The sequence below is a fragment of the Amblyomma maculatum genome, chromosome 2 (assembly GCF_055883805.1).
Source record: "Amblyomma maculatum isolate TAMU_Amacu chromosome 2, ASM5588380v1, whole genome shotgun sequence".
In the NCBI taxonomy this organism is placed as follows: domain Eukaryota; kingdom Metazoa; phylum Arthropoda; class Arachnida; order Ixodida; family Ixodidae; genus Amblyomma; species Amblyomma maculatum.
The window spans coordinates 59439880-59463135 of NC_139345.1; the positions used below are offsets into that span (position 1 = coordinate 59439880).

The following is a 23256-nucleotide window of genomic DNA, read 5'->3' on the forward strand; positions in this document are numbered from 1 at the left end:
CGCCTTTGGCTCGCTTCGTTTAAAGGCTTCGTTGAGGTTAATAATGCACAAATGTAACCGCGTTTGCATTCCCAGTCTCTTTCATAGTTATGAGTAAAACAAACTTAGTAATAAAGTTTTCACACGCTCTATGCTCTGACGGATGAAAACGCACTTCCCATCTCATGCATCCCTGACGCGAGCACACTACCTGCTCCGGCGTACTGCGCTCAAGAAATTCACGAAATACAGGCAAGGATGATATGAACATGCACTACTTACCTTTCCACAGACATGCGGAAGTACTGGAAGAAGTCTGTGCCGTCTCCGCTTCTCATGTCCCGCACCAACGTAAAATACTCGCCGAGTCGACGCCGATCTCTCAAAAGACGTTTTGTAGGCTTACGCCTTTTACGTTGCTGCTGGTGGATTACGTCGGCGGCGATTAACTGAGCAACTAAAGACCAATTGACATCGCTACTGGCGGCCATGTAGGTAGTCAGGCGCTCTGCTGAACTGCTACTCATGTGGTAGCTGACGAGAGCCATCGATCACACCAAAAGCCTCGACAAAAACCACGCCATGGCGATTCCGACACAGCCGAGATGCAGCACGCTAGAAAGGAAGACGCGAAAGAGCTCCGCGGTGGTCACGCAGCAGTTGGAGAATGATGGTATTGGACAGAAGGCGATGCCCGAACACGCCAATCGGGACGCTGGAACCGTCCGGCTGACCGGCAGTCAGCAAAACGATCGTATAGCACCCTTTCCGCACCCCGTCCGCTTGAGGCAGAAAACGTGCGGGTCGCATGCGTGCGGAGCGGGTCAAAAAAGCAACCGTACAGCGGCCTTAAGGCGTCGGGCCTTGCGTGCACGTGCTTTTTCGGCGCTCGGCATTTTCCGTAGTTTTTATTTTCTACTCGATGCGTCGAAACGAGTGGTGACGGTTCAGTGCGCGGAAAAACAGCCATGGCTGAGCAAGCTCCACAGCGCGTGCTGTTCGGGGGATTTCGGGCGATCGGGAATGTTGAGACTTAATTTCAGAATAACTGCTTGGAATAAGGCCGCAGTGAAAAGCGACTCGCACGTGGAGTCGAGCTGGCGATCGAACCCCCCACGCGCCGAGGCCAAGGAGCGAGCGCTGTTGTTTTTTTTTTTTCTCCTTTTCTCCCCTTTTCTTGGGCGCGAGCTCGCGGGGCGCGCGGGAGGCCTGGTTTGTTTCGTCCTTTCGCCCCGAGGCGTCGCCAAGAAGCGAACGACAGACGCATCCAATCATCAGCCGGGAAGAACAGTGGCACGCTTCCGCGAACCACTTTACGGCCAGCTCGTCCAGCAATCTCAGCGATCTCCCGCCGTGGCGCCAAGCATGGGTGCAGGGAGACGCCGTTAATGAAGCCTTTTGCACTGCCCCAAGCGCTCACTAAACGCCCTGTAGAAGGCGACAATGTGCGCGACAATGTGCGCGGCACTTAGCCCCCACGCAGCGGCTCATCGGGTGTGAGCAACGGCGACTATACACTGCTCTGGGACAGTGCCCCCCCCCCCCCCCCTTTTCCTCGAACGGGACGGCGGGGTGGCCTAGTCTCCAGATCCCCCGCGGCGTTTCTTTCACAAAGGCGCCAGCTGCAAAGTCGCGTCGCAAACACGCAGAGGAGGGGAGGCAAGGACAGGCGCCGTGTGAGAGGGTTCGGGGACGGGCGAGTGGAAAGAGTGTGTGTTTTGAATGTTCTATTTTTATTTGACGTAATTAAGGACCTGGGCCCGAGATTATTCCCAACCCACTGGGGTTGTGGCATGTTTTTAAATAATTTGATTGGCTGCTTCATTTTCGGGGCGGATCACCTAAGGTGACCGCCCTCGGGTCTTTGTTGATGTCTGGTATCAAAAAGCGGTCCTCGGACCATGTTCGACAGTCAAGATGCTTAGCACGTATTTACACCCCTTAGGCTTTAACCGAAACGCTCGGTAGGAAAGTAAGGGCCTGTAAAGTGACTTCTCTGTGTGAGAGTCTTGATTTTCTTTTAAGTTACAGTTGTCTGTGTGACTTGTTGCTGTAACTTTGCCTATGTATACTATTTTGCTTCTGCAAATATATATCTCCTCCTGACCATCATCAGCTCATCGTCTTCTGCTTCTTACCTGCCGAAGATAGCTAAACATCACTGGTATTTAATGCCTAAGCCTGACTTGATGCATGTTTTTGTGTTCAGAAATTTCGATGGTTCCAGTCCAGACAATGATAACAGGATGCTATTATTTTGATGTATACAATGGGGTTCCTAGATACGATCGGGTTAAGTACGCGTTTAAGCCAGTGAATGCTCTCTGCTTCCTAGCAGTCAAGAAGAAAAATTCTTTGTCGACGTAAGATAGTATGCCCCGCGCACAACCCAAGGGTCAGTGGCTCGGTTCTGGCACATAGCTATACCACTGAATACGCATTCGTTACAGACATATACTACCCTGTACTACATAGTTCTTTGGCGGCGTAGTCATGCCGTTATTCGTAGTGATGTCCCTTGGCCTACTAATGATGTTACTCGTAGTGATGCCACTACGAGTAACATCATTACATGAAGCAAACAAGTACCAGCGACAAGCCAACTTTAGACAAGTTTGCTCGGAACATTATGAAGGATTTCTTACAAAAAGCAGCATGTTGGCCCGGCTGAGAAAAAAAGACTAAAAGCTAGGGGTTATTTCAAATTTATTCTGTTTTTTCTTTATTCTAAAAGAACATAACTTTGCAAAGCACCTACGACACCAACGCCTCTTTGCATATGTGATTGAAAGCTTCTGACTGGTATAAAAACTGACTGATTGGTATAAAAAACGCGAAACGGAGACATCATGTCCTTTTTTTTTTATTAAAATTGTATACATCCCACATTTCTTCCGCGCTGGAGGAGGGAAGTGACTGAGCAACAAATGAATGCCATAGCCTTTGCTATAATCAAAAATAAAACTGCGAGGCAAAGAAAGCAGGCGGCATCCGCCACTTTTAATGCGCGGGATTGATACTGTGTGCAAGTGTAAATTACGTGCATGATTGACAATGTGTGGAGATACGCTCCTGAGACGTTCTTTGCACAAAAAAAAATGAATGAAATTCGAAGAATATGTTACACTAGATAAGCACTAAGTTGTCATTTCACCTTGCATATTGTGTACCGTTTTGTGAAAGGAGCTACGCAAACAGGAACGCAAAACACAGGTTACACAGTGAGCGTAATATAAAATTCTAGAGGGCGCTTAGACCACTAAAGAGATGCGAAATCTATTATAGCGCGGTATATCGTAGCCCTCCACTACGACACCTCTAGCTCCCTCTCTTCATTCACTTCCCCCTTCCTCCCTTCCTTTATGGCGGGGTACTTGTGTCCGCGGAGAATTGTGACAGATACTGCGCCTTTTCTATCCTGTAAATCAACTTCAAACGCCGCTGATGCCTGCTGTACTAACACCTAGCCCGTTATACTAAGTGGCACGGGCAGATGCTCTTTATTTTTCTTTCCTTTTCATGCCTCAACATAATATATGTACTAACACCTGATGGAGCTGAGACAGGTAGGTCACCGCCGCTTGCGGCGGGGGCTAGCCTGCCACAGAATTTTTTTTCTCTTATAGGCCGTCATTGCACCCGCCACCGTTTCGGTGGCGGACGACGGCTGTTGCAGCGCGCGTATTTCTCTCCCTCTTCCTTTTCTTTCTTCTCTATTTTCTCTTCTGTCTGCACGAGGCAGCGGAGTGATAAGACGCCCGACTACTGTGTCCGAGTACCCGGATTCGAACCCGACCTCGGCGGCTGCGTTTCGATGGAGGTGAAACGAAGAGGCGTCCGTGTGCTGTGCGATGTCAGCGCACGTTAGATCCCCAGGTGGTCGAAATTACTCCGTAGCCCTCCACTACGGCTCCTCTTTCTCTCTTTCCACTTTCACTCCACCTTCCTCCCGTCCCTTACAGCGCGGTTGCGGCGTCCACAGAAAACAAGCAAAACAGTTACCGCGCCTTTCCCTTCCTATAAATAAATCAGGTAGCGAAGGTGGCTCAGCAACAGAGCCAGTAGCAGGCCCGTGTATTTTCGTTTCCTTCTTCCCACAGCCACAACAACAACAACAACTGTACTAACGCCTCCTAGACATCTGGACCTGCTTCTGTTTGCTTCTGTTGGCGTTCGAGGAAGCCGCAAATAAATGGCGTCGCACGGACGCCTGGATTGGACACCCGGTGTGGTCAGCTTCGTATATGCATGAATAGCCTGGTGACGTCATGACCTGTGGTGACGGTATATAACGCGCCCCTTGTCGAACACAACCAGCATTTAATTAAACGCATCAAATCACCGGCGTTCTATAATTCGTTTACAGGAAAGGAAAGGTATCTGTCACTCGTGGAATCATACTATCATCCTCACGGTAGACAAGGGGAATTATGAAGAGCGGTTCACGATTCTGGGCGGGCGCAGTTGGTGAAGCGCAGGACTGGGGATCCTTGGAATGGAGGTTAGTTTCCCGGTGAAGGCAAGGTCTATTTATTTAATTTTAACTCTCGCTGCCGAAAGCGTGACACATCTGCTCACATCTTTCTGCTGACAACCTTCTGTCTCGTTTTTTAACATGCACTGACATCGCACAGCACACGGGCGCCTTGCTTTTCGCCTCCATCGAAAAGCGGCCGCCGGGGCCAAGATTAGATCCCGCATCCTTGGGAACATTAGTCGAGCGCCGTAGCCACTGCACCACCCCGGCGGACATTGCCATTAAAGGCTTTGGTCTTAATTATCTGAGCCCTAAATCATGAAAACCTGGGACGCTTGGAAAGATTTTGTCTGCACAGCCTGTATTTCAGGCTGAACTTGCGGTAAAGCAAAATTGCAAGGAATTTTTACTTTCTCTATATGTACACTGAGAGGGTGGGCTATGTCACAAAGCTAATCATACGATAGTTCCAAATTTTACAGATCATTTTTACGGTTATTCTGAATGATTAGAACCCCCGTAGAAGACGTATGGAGCAGTAACCCAACTTGCCAGATATTCCAAAGTAAGATCTTGGGGTGAGGTTGACATTAACAGAACGCCCTCCTCATGGCGACGTATTAGGCTTCAATTGAATTACAATCGGGAGAAATGAAAAAAAAAAAAAAAAAAAAAAACATGCAAGGTAATACATGGCTCAGCAATCTTATTATTGGTAACATGGCAGTGCATTTAGCGATTCACGGTCGACTTATTATTCTTAAACACCGTGCAACTACCGTGGGTACGAACGTGCACTCCGCAATCGCTTCCGGAATACGGCAAACTGCGAATGCTGTTCGTGTATTGGGGCCTGCTTTATTTCATCTGGCTTGAATCTTGTAATGCAGCCTGTGCTTGATTTGACGAGAACAAATGAAACCGCATTGCCTCCGGCGAGTAGAGCTTAAGAATAATTTGCGAAGAATACATTTTAGAATTCGATTGTATCACTGACAGAAAAAGAAGCCGAAGCCGAGCTACAAAAGTAGCTGGCGTATGCGAACGTAGGTTAGCAGAGCTTTCGATTAGTAGATAGATCGCCGTTCGCGTCGCTCGCTGTAAGCGTAGCCACTCGCTGCAGTTTTCATGCGGGGAAGCAAGAGCCGCCGCCGAAGCATTACAGCCACAAGCCCAAGTGATTCCGAGCATTCTTGTTCAAACGCCACTTGTAGCATTTGTTAGTGACAATTCATTTTCGAACATCCATCGGTAATGAAAGCGACCATCTTGCGAGCGATTCCTTGAGCTCTCACTAATGTCATAATTACAACTTATTTTTTCAAGGACTCCCTTCACCCAATACTAAAAAAAAAAAGCGTTTTTCTGTGGAAAGAATTTCGCAGCAGCTGGCATTTAAGTATCAGCAATGAACAAAATCCAGACAAAGCCTGCTTTTTTTCAATACATGTTATATTTCTGTCCTTTTCCCTAGGGCCGTTGATGAGACGCAGTAATTACTGAGGGTAAGGTCTGCTCTACCTAAAAAGAGAAAACGGCTGGTAGAATTGAACTTTACAGGAAAAATCATGTCAGACGTTTTATGATTGGACTCAGTATATTAGCACAGCTTTCCTGTGCCTCGTCTCGCAGTAGATACCTCGCATGATAGGGGAAACAAAGTTGGTTATTTTGCCCGACTTAGGTATGGCATCGTACCTTCCAGCGACGTTCACCACCGCCTGCACCTTACTACTAGTTTTTCTGTTCGCATCCTGCAAAGCACAGCATCATCTTACTCAACATACCGTGGATTCGTTCAAGGTAGGTTCAAGTTGTATTTTGTCCTGACCACCTCTCATCGGACTAGAATGAATTGCGGCTGGTGAACAAAATACATTAAGTAAAATAATTTCGGGTAAAACTTTGTTTCATGAGCTATAGTTTCATTGAGCTTAGAAAATTGGAATCTGTTTGCGCAGAAATATGGACACAATTACGCGGACCGTACTCTTAAAGTAGATCAAGCAAGTAGCTGTATCCATAATATAGCGAGTGGAAGATGGCTGCACAGCATGAAAGGGAACCAAACTAAGGTTAAGGAGAAGCATCGGTAAGCAAGCAAAAGTTTCGATAAGGAGACTTGCCTTCGTCTGGGAATACCAGTCATTACTAGCTGGATATATACACATTTTTTTTTCGGGAGAGAGGTGGAAGAAATACGACCAAAGTCACGAATGAAAGAATGTTTTCTTGTGGATGGAGTTCTCTGACTTTGGAGCCGGGGGTCAAGTGACCATAAAAAGAAAAGAAAGTAAAATACGGCAGCAGCAGGAAAAATGACAATGCAAGGTGGATGTTGAGCTAACGCAAGAAGCAGATTCGGTGTTGACATGTGCTTCTTTGAAGGAGACAGGCGTTCCAAAGAGATCTGATAACCAATACAGCTTCAGCGGTTGAAGCTGTATTGCGTATCAACTGTATCACAGACAAAAGAATAGTTGAAAAATATTAAAAAATAATCAAATAGCATACACCATACCTGATATGCGGGACAGAACTGAAAGAAAAAAATATTCATGAGAAAACAAAATTAAGGAGGGAAAAGAAGGAAAAAATATTTTGATTTTATATGGTCAGCGGAGCATCGAGAAAATCGACATTCCGTTTTGAACGCTGACAAGCGTATTTAATGCCTCATTGATAACTGTTAAGACGGAAAAGAAGGTTGGGAGTTTTTTTCACACACGCTGCAATATCATGAATGTATCGTCAATATAGTGCAGGCATATGTGTGGTTTACCAGAAAATTAATGTAGTATATTGGATTCCAGAACTCCCCATGGATACATTTTTGTGTGTAGGCGCGAAGATAGTGTCCATGTTAGTTACGAATACTTAAATTCAAATTTCATTCAGCCTATTGGCTGAATGAAATTTGAAATAAGTTAGTCTCAGGGCTACAGTTAGGCAGCGACATTAAAACTTCAGATTCATGTGAGCGGCGATATTGATTAACACTAGAGAGGGCGTCGATGCCTTCACCAATTAGAACATTATAGTGTCAGAGTGACGTGATATTGTGGGACCATTATAGTCATCTGACTAGTTGGCTGTGTTTTTAATAAGCGAAATTATTCGGAGCAGACTAATATTGACAGGCATTTTGTGGTGTAATAATGTTAGAAACAGTCTACCTTCCCGAAATGTTTGTAGCAGATAACGCTTCTTCGGAATTTTCATGAATCTTGGACAGAGAGGCGCAACGGTCCTGCTTCTTTGTCGGATGGTTTAAGAAATTTGTAATCGCTCTCGGTATTAGCTCCCTGTCTAGTAGACCTTAAAGTTTATTCAAAATTACTTCACTGAACTCCCGCGCTCCATCCTGGCTGCGAGGAAAGGTGCAACATGCCCGCTGATTATGTGGCTAACCGATCACGCTACCAATGACGGCAATGATTGTCATATCAACGGCGTGACTTCGCACATTTACAACTTAAGAACACAAAAATCAAGGTCAAATAGGATATGCGAAAAGATTAAAGTCAAACGCCAAGTGTTATTACTGTGAATTTGCTACGGCAAGGTATAACTACGTACTAAATTAGGATAAGGATAAGCACAGGTGTCACGGTCGCTAGGGAAATTAAGGTGAGCTGCAAATTCGTTGACAGCTTTTTTGCACGGGATGGGGCAGCTAGATGAGTGATTTTTACACTAATAGATACAACTGAATCTCTAAAAAAGATGTTTGCTTCATGGAATGCCTGCTGTTGTAGAAACGCAATGTTTAGTCATCTTACGCAAGGCTTATGGAGAAAGAAACTAAGCAGCTAAACACGCCAAATCTGTGCTGCTCCTGCCGCAGATCACAGCAATAACAACTGGCGTTGTTGTCCGGTTTATAGTGCAGTGTGTCCCTCCTTTAGTCAACATTTCAAAGGTGCCAGCGAGATAACTCCCTACTCCCTACGCGTAGCTCTCGGACCTTTGTCATAAACTTGTAACTCTATAAAAATTTTTACCCTGTACAAGAGGCTTTCCAAAGCACTTGATGGCGTCTCACGCCATGCCTGCTAAGTCTGGCACCATTCGGGTGGTATAGACAAGAACATTTGCAGATGAAACTATGGCTCCTCGTTCGCCGGTAGGCCTTCGGATCAAACATTCCCGGAAAGAGAATTTCAGAATGATGCATGGCTAAGAATGCGATATATATTTTAACAAGTATGCGATACTGCTGAAACACTCCCCCACTGAGGAGATGGGTTTGTTGGCATATAAGTTACACGTGTAGTAAAACATTTAGATGGCTGTGGAGGTACCCACCTAGCTATGAGCCCGTGAGGCTATATGCTTGTGCATGTTGAGCCATCATAGTACGTTTTTATGGTGTGTTCAAGAAGCACGTAGCTTAGAAAAGGTGGATGAAAGCGAATTCAGAAGCTCAAAATATTATGCCTAAGAATTTTTTAGGAGTGTGAAAGGGTCGTTTAGGTGGTTATGTTAACATGAAGCCACATTAACCAGCCACTAGAAAAGGAAAGGTGCTAATCTGATATGTTTGGGTGAAGGGGTTTTCATTACTGTAGGTGCTTCCTAATGAGTAATTGCTCCTTATTTAGAATGTCGTCCACCTTGCCGGTACCGTGTAGACAGCTTAGCAAATATGCGTAATATAGCGGAACATATAGCTTCTTCACCAAGTACTATACACAGACTCTCTAGCTTTCTTAGTGGAAGATTAATAAACTGGCGAACATTTGCTTTGCAGAGTCTTGCGAACTTTCCATACGCCGTAGCCCTATATGATGCCGATGAGGATGGAGACCTCGACTGCCTGATGGCGGTGCGGACGGAATTCAGTCTAGCACCGCCAAGCGCAACTTACGTTGTCTTTAACAAGGACCTGAAAGCGCATACTGTGTATGTTTCACCTTTATATTTTCTCACATAGTATAAGAACTCGAAATATTTAAACTGCCAAATTTTGGGCAATCACTTTCCGGGATTACGTAAAGTATATGGACATGTGGAGGAAATATGCTGATGAACAATATTGCCGATAAAAGAAACGAATGTGTACTGAAGGGCGGAGAAACTATAGCATATCCTGGCTGTACTTCCTCTGCCTACGTGTCCAAATACAATTTTTCATATTGGTTATAAAATTGAAAAATATGAAATTTAGCATCCGGGAGGGGACGCACGATTTATCATGGAAGGTGGCCGCGTTATTATAGTGTAGAGATCACTTTATCGTTCGCCAAAAGCATTGAAGTGCATACATGTGGAGTTTAGTTGTAAGAAAGAGGGAATCAACAGTTCAATTTCCTAGTTGCTAATTCACAATCATTGTTGTTTTCTTGCTGTTCGTGCTGGATTTCGCCGCGCTCGGCGCCAGCTGTGAGGCAGCGGTCGGCATTCAATAAAACCGAATGAGACGTCGATTAGGATAGCTTGTCCTTTTTGTCATCATTCAAGTACTCGCACGGGACGACTGACCAACTGTGCAATTTATATCACTGTACTGGAGATCCAGTGCTAGAACTGCTGCTCTTTTTCAAGATTAGTCCTCTTGCTCAATATTTCTGTTTCTTGTGGATATTCGCACCTTCATTTAGTTGAACTCTGTTTTTGCGCTGGAAATATTTGATTCCGCATTGAAATTGATTTCTGCTACATTATTTGTATTCAATCCAGTTTTGAAAACGTGTTAAGCGCACACATTTGTGAGCTGATGTACACACTGGAGGATAGGAGGTCTCTCGCTTTTAAGTTTGGATTAGCTTGGTTGCTGGTCATGCAAAAATAGCAGCAAACGTGCTGCCAGATCACATCCCGACACCGAATACTAACTCAGGGCACTATGCACGTATTTCGGACTGGAAGCTTTTCTATAGCAGCAACTGATGAACATACACTAGAGGAGAACCTTCCAGAAAATAAAGCGACTGCACTATAACCGCACCCCTAACTCGCCACGTCACGCACACTTCCCTTAAGCAAAGTTCAACTTAACATCTTTGATATAAGTGCACTTGTCAAAGCGTTGGCTCGGCTTGCGAACTCTACCCTTGTTCAATGCTCTTTCATACTCTGTAGCCATGTCCTTTCTTTTTCTACCTTGAATACACCAGAAAAAGCGTACATAAATCGTTAGGTGACGCCTTCATTCTTCAACCGCTCGAAATTTAGGCAACGTTTTCACTTTTGATATGAATGTCCAATAGCCATACAAAGACCGCATTACACTCACTCACTTCACATCGAGAAGGAGTGGGAAGGGGCATTTTCACCAAGAAACAAGTGCGAACAGGTAAGTTTAACTGAATTCGATGCGGTGCGCGTCGTCGTTTTCTGCTGCAGTCGGGCAGTCTAGGTAAAGCGCGAAATGGACCGCAAGGTTTTGAGGCGGAAAACATAGACACCATTGTTTTAACATGATAACGTTAAAGCTATGTCTCAGCCTAGAACCTAGCGTCGGCACAGCATAAGTTTTAGGAGTGAGTGAGAAGCCGTGAGCTTGGTTCGGCCCGGTGGGATTTGTCTGGTTACATGGTCGGACACCAGTTAGTCGACGACTTGTGTGACGTCAAGACACAACTAGCATGGCTAACATGGCAGATGGGAATCGAGATCAGGATCCTATATTCCTGAGTCGGACACTGCAATTCATAGACTGCAAATGCTCATTCTAATGGCTAGGATATGTGACTTAACGGTCATAAAGTACGGTATTTATGGTTAATTGAGTAGGAATTGCATGCAGGCAAACCGCCATTCGCAAGGGGAGCCGAAGGCGAGATTCATTACCCATTCATGCACTAAAGATGCATTCATTAGAACTCATTAGAAGAAATTTCACCAATAACCGTTGTTGTTGCGGCAGACCGATGGTCTCAAAACGATGGTTGCGCCAAAGCCCTCATGTGCCCAGGTAGGGAGATAAGAGCAGTTTCAGAAATCAAATATTGCCTTCTTCAGTATGAATTTGTCTGAACCTGGAACCGGTGGTTCCGTCACCTAAAAATAAAAGAAAAAGGCTTCAACAGTATCTCTTGCTGGGCTAGTTGGTGTGACATTACGTTAAACCAAAGGAAATACAGCGCTAAGTTTTAGACGAACCACACAGAAAGACGGATGGGGCAGGCGCTAACTCCAACTAAGTTTATTGAAAGACTCATGTGCACATATATAACCCGAAGACAGTGAACGCTTGCGCATGTCCCTAAAGTAAGAAGGAAAAAAACCATTCAGAAAAAACACCCTAAGGAAAAAATATTCTCATAATCTCGTATTTTTTAACAATCTGTGTTCACTTTCACGTAAAGATACAGAAGTCGTGCTGACACACTTACCCCCCCCTCTCTTTGATAAAAAAGGCTTCTGCAAGCTCGCGAGCTAATCTGTCTTTACTTCCGGTTAGAATTTTTAATCTCTCCAAATCGTGGTTCACAGATTTTTTTATTTTCATTAAGGCAAGAGCGGCAATGGGCGGGTAGGTTTTGGAACGAGTCTGATGCGTTCCCTAAAGGCCTGTTATGCTCGCCGGCACGCTCGTTAACGCAGCGTCCGGTCTGACCGACGTATACCTTGCCACACGTAAGGGGGATCTCGTAGACCACTCCCGTGGCACACTTTACGTAGGGCTTCGAGTGTTTCTTTCCACACCCAGATGTTGTTTGAGCCCTACTGGTAACCTTGGGGCACATCTTGGCCAATTTGCAGGGGGCGGAGAAGACCATGGCGACTCCGTACTTGTTGCCAACTAGTTTTAAATTGTGGGATACTTTGTGTAAATACGGTATCACCACTGGCTTGGCTCCACGAAAGGATTGTTTTCGACGTTGCCCCTTTGGCTTGCCCTTGAGGTTTTGTAGCAGTGCCTCGGTCACGCTAGCCAAAACATGGTCTGGAAACCCTGCTTTGCGCAGTCTGCTCACCTCACCCTGGAAGCTCGCTTTCATCATGTGAGAGCACGACTTGAGGAGTGCAGATTCCATAGAGAGGGAGGCAATAGCCCTCTTTACAGTTTTTGACTGGGCCGAATCGAATGGCAAGAAATCTTTCTTAGCCCTAGGAAGGTAGCGCCAGCACACACTTCTGTCCCCCAGCTTAATGTTCAGGTCTAAAAACTGGAGGCAGTCCTGTTCGGGAAGCTCAAATGTGAATGAGAGCCCCTTTCCATGTTGCTTAAACATTTCTAATATTCTCATGGCAGTCTCCTCATAGCGGCCTGTGTCATGTCTGTTTAAAATCACTAAAATATCATCTACATATCTAAAAATCTTTAGGACTGTTCCGTCGTCAGTTAGTGATGTCAAAATGTTGTCAATAGATGCGAGAAAGATGTTACATAAGACTGGCGCTACACATGACCCGACGGAAATGCCCCGGCGTTGTAGGAACCGCCGGTTGTCAAACTGCGTGAAAGTAGACTTAATATAAAACTCTAAAAGAGACATGAAATTGTCAACCCTAACCCCTGCTTTATTTTGAAATGCAATGGTACCGCTAGCTTCAATGCATTGTCGAACAGAAGTGAACAGGTCGCTATGGGGCACCGAGTAAAAAAGGTCTACGACATCTACGGAGAAGGCGTAACCGACATGCTTTTCCCTCTCGAACACACCGACTACATCAAAAGAATTTTTTGTGGAAAAAGGGTCAGAAACATGCAAATCCTTCAGGTTCTTAAGCAAAAAGCGGCTTATATGTTGCTGCCAAGTACCTTTCTCGCTGACTATGGCCCTAAACGGTGCATCTGGCTTATGGGTCTTCACCGAAAAGAAGATAGACGTCTGCCACCAGGATAAAAGGCAAAGCTGTTGACTTGTGCAAATACCTGGAGCTGCAGAGACTGGCAAGAGATGTTTTGAACTCACCTGTGAATAATTTGTCTATCTTCTTTTCGGTGAAGACCCATAAGCCAGATGCACCGTTTAGGGCCATAGTCAGCGAGAAAGGTACTTGGCAGCAACATATAAGCCGCTTTTTGCTTAAGAACCTGAAGGATTTGCATGTTTCTGACCCTTTTTCCACAAAAAATTCCTTTGATGTAGTCGGTGTGTTGGAGAGGGAAAAGCATGTCGGTTACGCCTTCGCCGTAGATGTCGTAGACCTTTTTTACTCGGGGCCCCATAGCGACCTGTTCACTTCTGTTCGACAATGCATTGAAGCTAGCGGTACCATTGCATTTCAAAATAAAGCAGGGGTTAGGGTTGACAATTTCATGTCTCTTTTAGAGTTTTATATTAAGTCTACTTTCATCCAGTTTGACAACCGGCGGTTCCTACAACGCCAGGGCATTTGCATCGGGTCATGTGTAGCGCCAGTCTTATGTAACATCTTTCTCGCATCTATTGACAACATTTTGGCATCACTAACTGACGACGGAACAGTCCTAAAGATTTTTAGATATGTAGATGATTTTTTAGTGATTTTAAACAGACTGAAACAGGCCGCTATGAGGAGACTGCCATGAGAATATTATAAATGTTTAAGCAACATGGAAAGGGGCTCTCATTCACATTTGAGCTTCCCGAACAGGACTGCCTCCAGTTTTTAGACCTGAACATTAAGCTGGGGGACAGAAGTGTGTGCTGGCGCTACCTTCCTAGGGCTAAGAAAGATTTCTTGCCATTCGATTCGGCCCAATCAAAAACTATAAAGAGGGCTATTGCCGCCTTCTCTATGGAATCTGCACTCCTCAAGTCGTGCTCTCACATGATGAAAGCGAGCTTCCAGGGTGAGGTGAGCAGACTGCGCAAAGCAGGGTTTCCAGACCATGTTTTGGCTAGCATGACCGAGGCATTGCTACAAAACCTCAAGGGCAAGCCAAAGGGGCAACGTCGAAAACAATCCTTTCGTGGAGCCAAGCCAGTGGTGATATCGTATTTACACAAAGTATCCCACAATTTAAAACGAGTTGGCAACAAGTACGGAGTCGCCATGGTCTTCTCCGCCCCCTGCAAATTGGCCAAGATGTGCCCCAAGGTTACCAGTAGGGCTCAAACAACATCTGGGTGTGGAAAGAAACACTCGAAGCCCTACGTAAAGTGTGCCACGGGAGTGGTCTACGAGATCCCCATTACGTGTGGCAAGGTGTACGTCGGTCAGACCGGACGCTGCGTTAACGATCGTGCCGGCGAGCATAACAGGTCTTTAGGGAACGCATCCGACTCGTTCCAAAACCTACCCGCCCATTGCCGCTCTTGCCTTAATGAAAATAAAAAAATCTGTGAACCACGATTTGGAGAGATTAAAATTTCTAACCAGAAGTAAAGACAGATTAGCTCGCGAGCTCGCAGAAGCCTTTTTTATCAAAGAGAGGGGGGGGGGGGGGGGTAAGTGTGTCAGCACGACTTCTGTATCTTTACGTGAAAGTGAACACAGATTGTTAAAAAATACGAGATTATGAGAAGGTTTTTTTCCTTAGGGTGTTTTTTCTGAATGGTTTTTTTCCTTCTTACTTTAGGGACATGCGCAAGCGTTCACTGTCTTCGGGTTATATATGTGCACATGAGTTTTTTAATAAACTTAGTTGGAGTTAGCGCCTGTCCCGTCCGTCTTTCTGTGTGGTTCGTCTAAAACTTAGCGCTGTATTTCCTTTGGTTTAACGCAAAAAGGCTTCAGTATCATGGAATCGAATAACGCGAAGTAGATGACGAGTTCGCATCTGAAGCAGCCTCTATGATGGCAAGTTTTCTTGCAAGGGGACCGCCATTTACAGAGGGACCTGATAAGCAATACAGCTGCAGCGGAATGCTTGTCAAAAGCTTTCCGGGAGTGGTTAAAGGCCAAAATAGATTAAACTCCATAAAACTACAAATTCATGCCTCAGATCGTCTTCGCTGACCGATTTACGTTCTCATTGCAGGGTAAATACTACACACTACTTACAGCCTGGACCAACACCTGATTCCAATGTGGTCATCCTTAACAACGGTATGTGCGAATGTACCGCAGATGTAAGCACATCATTCTTAGAATATGTTTGCTTGTGAATAAAACGCTTCCCGAATTGACCCGAAACTAAGAGCGCTGAGAGTATTAGACAGAAAACAGTATGACGACAAGCAATAAACTAATCGCACTACACATAAAATTGAACATACAGTGTGAACCTATTTGCATGTTGCATTCATCATATCTTTGCTCTACTTTATTATGGAGCAGGCCTCTTCTCGAGGCGAAGAAGTTGAAGTCGAGTTTGGCAGCCTACTACTTGGCTACAAATCTAAGTGTCAGTCTGCCGTGTGCGTTGTGATTTCCCCTTTGTTATTTATTCGGCCCCTTCGCTCCTTTTAGTTTTGTTTTTACTTCTGCTCCATTTATTTTTTTTTCGGGCATGAAAATACAGATCTGAATATTTCACTGCTCCCTGAATTCTTACCCGATCTTTCGTGTATATGCATCCCTCATCTGTTAGTTGATTAACAGCAAAAAACAACAGCCTTCAACGTTTTACTTCTATAAGCCCATTGCCACTCTGTGGTGTTCTCTTGCCTCCTTTGTGATCGTAACCTAGAAGCATTTATTCACCCGTAACATTTGGTGCAGGCGCATCCCTTGCTCCGTACCAAGTCAACAAGCCGAGACTCAAGAAATTGCGATCGCTTACATTCATGATTACGCCTACTCATCAGGGTAGCCGACCGCTTCACGGTTTTCACTCGAGTTCCTGCGCCTGATGTGACATCATACTATATGGACGCACCCAACTGCTGCAATACTGCATTCACTGACCATGCCACCTCTCATAAGCCTGTAGGCTACTGTCTCTACGCCTTGGTTCGTGTTGCAGCCTCCGTTAAATCTACCGACCTTCTAGGACTTTCCAGGCGAAGCTCTTGAGGACTGGCTCGAGCGATGGGAGGAGTTAAGGGAATCCATTAGTTGGGAAGCAGAATTGAAGCTACAACAATTTGGTTTTCGCTGTGTGATGCAACTCACACTGTTCAAGATTGTCTACCGCTGCAACCAGTTTGGTGCGTGAATCTACGATGTGCACGACTGTGATACATTACCTCGACGCCTACTGCTCCGGCGAAACTAAACCAATTTCTTTAGCATTAGAGCCATGACTGGTCCCCCACGACGTTGATGTGTCACCACAACTCTAACTGCGGGTCTGAATATTTCAGACCATGACACCGATTGAATAGTGCTTGCTCAAAACAGGGGACTTTCTTTACTCGGCTGGATATTCATTGTAACATTGAAAAATATGACTACGCCTTGGACCGACCCGCATCTTGATAATACGGTGGTCACTCGATCACACCGACTGGCACATGTACGTAAAGACTAAAGGTACAAAGAAATATAGATCCGATAAGCTTCGTGCCAGCTGCCCAGTGTTCACACAATTCTTCTCACATACGCTTCAACACGACCGACGCTAATATATATATATAACTTCGATGATCACGTCAGGATTACATTCACTTCCACTGTGACGGTGTCTGCCACCGCGGTGACACTGAAAGCTTTGAAGGCGTCACGAGCCGTAATTCGCCGAAAACAAATTACGCCCTAAAGTGGTAATGAGCATTGGAAATGCAGTGGCTTACAATGCAGGCATCACTGACATTCTAATCGCCACAGGCAATTTCATGGTGTCGTAGCTTGAGCCGAAGAGGCCGGTCATCAATTTATAGTTCGGAATTAAACCTGAGATTTCCAAACGGCAATATGGAAGAATGAGCGGGTTAGAGGCTTCCTTCTGTGCTATGTGGCTACCTTGTCAACTTCCTTGCAATTTGGCAGGCGACGTCTAGCCAAGCGTTGGATTAATACTACGGATGCCACCATGTCCTCTCTTGTACAGTCGCCTGGCTAACACTAAACGCCCTGCTGCAAACAGCCATGTCAAAGGCGTGCTTCGAGAAGGTGCTATTCAGCACTCCCCGTATTTCATGGGCGGTACCTGTGGCTCTGCTAAAGAAAAAGAAAGACGCACTGATTCATTTTGCGGATCCCTGCCGTTTAAACCAAATAACCAGAGAAAGCGTTCCCCCTCTCCCAAGAATCGACGTTTCTCTATATCTCTTATACTGCGCGATATGGTTCTCATCGATAAATCTAAATATAGGACACTAGCAAATAGAACTAGGCGAGGGGGAGATTCGTACAGACGCAAGAAATGTAGGCTCGGGTGTTTTCCAAGCTGAAATGGAGGATTAGTAGGAAGGAATTACCGCTTAGGCAAATAGCTCTGTCTAAAACGGCATCTAACTACTCCGCAACAGAGAACGAAGAGGACGAATGTCAAGTCAATAAGTGAAGGACGTCGAAATTTCGACCTTCAGGAATATGGCATAGCTGTAGGGTAAAAGCCTGGCTGTCAGTACAGCGGACGCCGTTTGCCTCTCGTTCATCCATGCAGACTCCCCCGCTGAGAATTCCACCGACGACGCCAAGCTCTCGATGCCATCAGCGCATCTTGACTCGCTGAACAATAATCTAACGAACAGGAACTTCCTGACATCAAGGATATCAACGATGCATCCACAATTGTCCCGATAGCTTTCAAGGGCGATCCATCGTGACGTCCGTTGTGCCTTTCTGGCGTAGAAAACATTTATCGACAAGCAACACGCAGTACTTTAACGCTAAACAGACTAGTTAACGTGAAGATATCTTAATAGTTTCCAATGATGAACAAAATTCTGGACATTAAGGCGTCTTGCATACCCTCGCAAGAATCGAGGAAATATATTACATTTAATTGGGGTTGTCTCATACGCGGTTAGTAAGGCCTGTCTTCCTATCGATTGCGTGTCACCGCAAATAATGAATATCTGCAGATCATCCTCGCTACTCGCGGCATCTACATGTCAAGCTACTTCAAATTTTTGCAGTTTCATGCTAGACCTTGGCTCTCGCTTCTCGCCGGCATTGTCATAAGTTTGGGTTCATGCTTTTAGGTAAAGGTTTAATCCTGACCCAATTTCCGACGTTAGCTGGTGCTGGCCCTGGAGTTTCATTGTGTTCTCCCTCAACGCCCAATCTGTATAGGATGGCTCTTCCTGCGAGTTGGTAGATAGCCGAGCTCTGGATTAAGGGACGGTCTAGGAAGAGTGTAGCCCAGGGCCTCATCTCTGAGAGCAGGGGCCGATTTATTCTATCCTGCGCTTCATGTATAGAACCACGGATTATAAAACTTAGGGCCACACGTTTGAAACAAGAAAACCAGAATAGGAATCTCCGCCATGCTAATGTGACGTCGTTTAGCCCGATCAGTTGGACGACCTTGCGCTGCCAAAATGAATCATTCATCAGCTTATGAAACGGTTCTGTATGAATTCCTTATTGATTGCGCAAGATTTTGTCATGCTATCTGGTCAATCTCTTCGTCCGGTGGCGTCGAAAAAAAGACGGTGGAAGGGGGGGGGGGGGAGAGGGGGGTTTCTCAAGTATTACAATCAGGACAGCTTGTACGATGAGAAGGAAAATCTCCCCTTTTTCTCCATCTTTGCAATATTTACGTCGCAGCCTATCTCTCACTTTCGGAGAGCGAAAAAGAAATACTTGTCATATAGGCCTACAGAAATGCCCTTGTAATCCCCTCGACTAAGAATTAGTGGCCGCATTGTTTTTTGTATTTGCATTGCATGTATGCGATTATTCAAAAATTGCTTTCCTTTTTTTAATTTAGTGACATTAAAATTATTTTTTAGGCATATTCCAGTAAATGTAGCATGGGGGGGGGGGGGGGGGGGCTATGGTAGCCAAAAAGCAGGAGGGCGGACCTACGTGCACATAAACCCAGGGCATCCAGTCGTCATTCGTCATTAGCCCGACCTTGAGATAAACTTTGGATCTGCGCCGTCTCTCTGGCTTCTTAAGCTCTTCAAATGAGTCGTCACCTCAAAGCGCGAGTAGCTTCTTGTTGATTCTCTAATTAGGGATGCTTAGAGCTTTTTTGTATGCCGATCTTATCGTTCGTCGACCTTCCGGAACTCGGCCTAGAATTGGCAGAAGTAAGGGAGTGGGTATAGTATTAATGTAACTCTGTTTCAAATGCTCCAGGAGCATATAATCTCGTGTGGAAATTAGTGAATTATTTTGACAATCGCTCATTGCAGCCGTCACAACAAAAGCCTAGTATTTAACGCGAAATGTAACCTGATCCTTCTACTCAAATGTTATGCCCGCCACCATAACTGTGCCAGAAAAATAGGCACATGATGTCATGACACATTTGCGAAACAGCAATGCATTTTACAGCGTTTACAGTGAGACAAAAAGCTAGTATAATATTTGTTACAATTTAAATGAAACTGCAAAAAGCGCTTTATGTTGAGGTGGTGGTGAAAACGTTTATTAAAAAGAGAGAGTTACATGGAGGTCGCTCTGGGGTCAGGCTTAGTGTCCTTCCTTCACAAACACTAGGTGGAGTCTCTAGTACTGAACCACAGTGGCTTCCGCTGCCGCCATTACTCGTTTGACCAACGCCTTTTGGGCTTTCAGGTTGGAGCAGGCGAGTAGGGTCGGCTCCCAATCCTCCCGGGTGGGGTTCGGGTTAGGTTCAGTGGCAGGGTTGGAGGGGCACAGAAAGTGTATCAGTTTAGTTATAAAAATTACAGAGCTTCAACGCTGCTGAAGAGGATGTGGAGTGAGAGCTTTCGGTGGGGGTGACTCGCTGTTCTCGTTCGTCTCTACCGGGATGGCAACTACCGAGTTTTTCTGTCACCAGCAGTTTCGTCTTCAACTTCTTGGCTCAAGGTCATTCGGGGAGTCGGCGCCACGGCGGAGGTGCGACCACGCTTAAGACGCGAAGCGGCTGGCGAGTGTTGCTCTGGCAAAAAACGAACCTCGATGCACAAGCTGTAACCTGTCTTTTGTGTGGAAAACACAGCCGTTTGTAAACGAATTTTATTTTTTTAAATATTTAAATCTAGTTAGGACATGAAATGCAGCTGCTACAGTGTTAATACATTTTCTGTCTGAAGTTATAGGGTATTATAAGAAATCGCAATAAATAAAATGTGAAGGGTTTAACGTTGCTGAACTAAATATGGATCAAAAGCATTAGCTGTGGGTGACCGAACGGTCTTCTTCCTCTTCTTTCTCTCATTCTCAGTCTTCTTTGTCTTTTTCTTAGCCTTCTTTTTCTTGTTCATCTTCGTCTTTCTTTCTTCTTCCTCTTCTTGTAGCTACGCCTCTTCACGACGTAGCTGTTGCTACCCGGGGTTTCGCTTTGGCTGTTGTGTTGAAATAAACTCAAGACTTAAATTGTAGACTTCTGCAACAGAACGCGTTTTACACAATAAACTTTCAGTGCCTCTTTTTAAAGCGACGGGAGCTGACCTGCTTATTTTTTTTTTTTTGCAGATTACCAACATCCACTGAGGAACCACTTCATATTCACAGATTATGAGAACTGTATTATTTTAGTGTCCCCAATGGGAGGCCGTGAAGGTGAGCTCCGGTAATGTAGCATCAGAAAACAAATGAGTGAGACCACTTTTCTTCAGTGTGCTACAGAATCGGACGCTGGACAGGTTGCTCCAACACAAATGAACACTGGCAAATTTTATCTAGATTTGTGTTCTGTAGATGTATCAACTTTTGAAACAAGCATGTCCACATTGACATTCATCAGTTCCACTTCTGATATCAGATCGCTTTAGTCACTACACTGATAGTGATCCAGCAGCTGCCGTGATATTCTACTGCATAAACAAGAAAAACAGCATGCTCGGGTTAAAAATAATATTTTCTAAATGAAAGGAAAGAGGTTTTCTGAAAACTGTAGGTTCTGTGCGCAGAATGAAAGGCACACAATGGTTCCTCTGTCTCGCCAGAATTTGAACCACCATACGCCCGTGTCCCAGCAGAGGACGCTAAAATCTATTATAACTATTCTATGCCCCCTCTTTTTCTCACTACCTGCTTATGCGCCACTATAAAAATATAGATCAATATGTGCAATGAATCAGCACGATACACGGGTATATGGCTATGTTAAGGATTCCTCAGGCCTTCCAAGACATCAAGGATTCTCACTCCTCAGCATATGCGCTTTTAGCCTGATTCACTTGTCTAATAAGCGAAAAGTTTTAAATGAAGTTCTCACGTGCCGAGAATATATAGAATATAAATGATATCTGCATAACCAACAGATAATCTCGTCTTCCACGGAGTTGGAAGACCCAGAAATATAAACATATCGAACGGTACACCTTCCTCAGTTTCAACCAAGAGGCAAGGGATTTTATACGGGGTTATAGGAAGCTCATTTTTGCGAGTTCACTGTAGAACATTCCAATGAAACCTGGTCAATAGCCAACCAACAGTCAATGAATACATGCCCAATTGTTTCGATTTTTCCCGCCTGCTTCCTGCAAACCTGTCTACAGTTCTCCTTATCTAGACTAAGGACGCTGGAATCCGCTAAAAGAAACCGAAATAGCAATGTTAAGAATGAAAAATATAGAAAATACAAATGGCAGAATTTAATTGACAATAACAAAAGCACTAAAATAAAAAATAACAAATTGCGGAGTGCCTAGGGTCGCAACAAAGCAACAACACCCACGGTTTCACATTTTTACAGTGCAGGGTTTGCAGTGCTCTCAAATATTTTTATGTTATTAATAAATGACTTTTTACACCTTCTGCAGAATGCGCACTGTGGGTCAACAGCGCATTAAAGGACATTCCTGACATCTGCTTCGACCAGTTTGAGGACAACTGCGATAACGGAGTGAAGGCATATGACCAAGATTCCTGTGGAGAGCTGCTTCAGTAGAAGTCATATCAGAACACTCGCCGCTTTGACACCTTAACCAAGTCAAAGAGACAGTAAAATGTTATTCGCTTTGAATGTCTTGGAAATTTGTTCTCTATTCATACCGCTTATTTCAGAGCAGCGTCACCTGTCGCACATCGTGAACAGATCGCCAGCAGTTCAGAAATCTTGTCGAGTGTTTTTAGAGCTATATTTCTATACCCAACGCAACCAATATTACGAGGCCGTTTATTCTATAAGTGACGATTGTTTATGGGTGTGGCTGTTCTATAATGGTGTGACACGCTGTCTCGGCTGCAGGCTTTCGATAGTGAGCAAACTTCACATGGTGTACTGCAATGCAATGGAAAGCAATCAGCCACAGCTGCTCAATTGTTCTTAAAATATAGCTTTTTGTAATTTATTACCTGTTCAGAATACTGTACTTCGTTGGTCCCAATGCCAGTGCGGCTTGATTCTGTTCCTAGCGGTTTCATTTCCCTGCGTACTACACATTATTCAGCGTCGGCAGCATGCAGTATCTTGGGACGCGAAAGCATATGAGCAGAAACGACTCGGACACCTTAAGAAGCTGACTGTAAAACAAATAAAACAGAAAAAAGTAGAACAAATGATCGTCAGAGACCGGGATGCTGCTGATCAGCTTTGACTGTTGTGGTGTATTCTGATTTTTGGGCTGTTAGAAGGCTGTTGCAGTACTACATGCAGGTTTGAATATTGTGGGAGCTAGCCATGGGGGGGGGGGGGGGGGGGGGTGTATGAAGAAAACTAAAGCAGGTATACAAAAATGAATAAATATTCGTCAGACTTACTAGCGCTGTTGGATCGGTCACTGTTCTCTATTTGGCTATTGCGTGCGACGTTTAACGTCCCCATCTGCACATTGTCTGGGACGAATGCCGTAGCTGAGCGGTTCGAATGTTTGTAAACCACCTGGTGTTTTTCATCGCTCACTGACGCTGCAGTAGGTGCAACGTCAATGCGGCTACGGCGTCCCTGGTTCGATACGAAGATCCCGGAGTCAGCATCCGAACGCCCTAGTCACTAATCCACAGCA

The 23256-nt window shown here is 45.0% G+C and overlaps 2 protein-coding genes across 2 annotated transcripts in view; both read left to right on the forward strand.

Moving 5' to 3' along the window:
• LOC146198767 (uncharacterized) overlaps positions 1–22211 on the forward strand; it is a 64259-nt gene extending 42048 nt beyond the window's left edge. Inside the window, exons 6-7 of the mRNA XM_084591975.1 lie at positions 20780–20866; positions 22072–22211. Coding sequence (XP_084448101.1) covers positions 20780–20866; positions 22072–22199 — 215 coding nt within the window. The 3' untranslated portion in view covers positions 22200–22211. The remainder of the gene's footprint in view (positions 1–20779; positions 20867–22071) is intronic.
• LOC146198768 (uncharacterized) lies at positions 6113–16294 on the forward strand. The gene is made up of 4 exons (XM_084595873.1): positions 6113–6259; positions 9210–9361; positions 15318–15385; positions 16245–16294. The coding sequence occupies exons 1-4, from the start codon at positions 6143–6145 to the stop codon at positions 16292–16294; spliced, it is 387 nt and encodes a 128-aa protein (XP_084451999.1). The 5' UTR covers positions 6113–6142.
• Positions 22212–23256: the final 1045 nt, after the last annotated feature.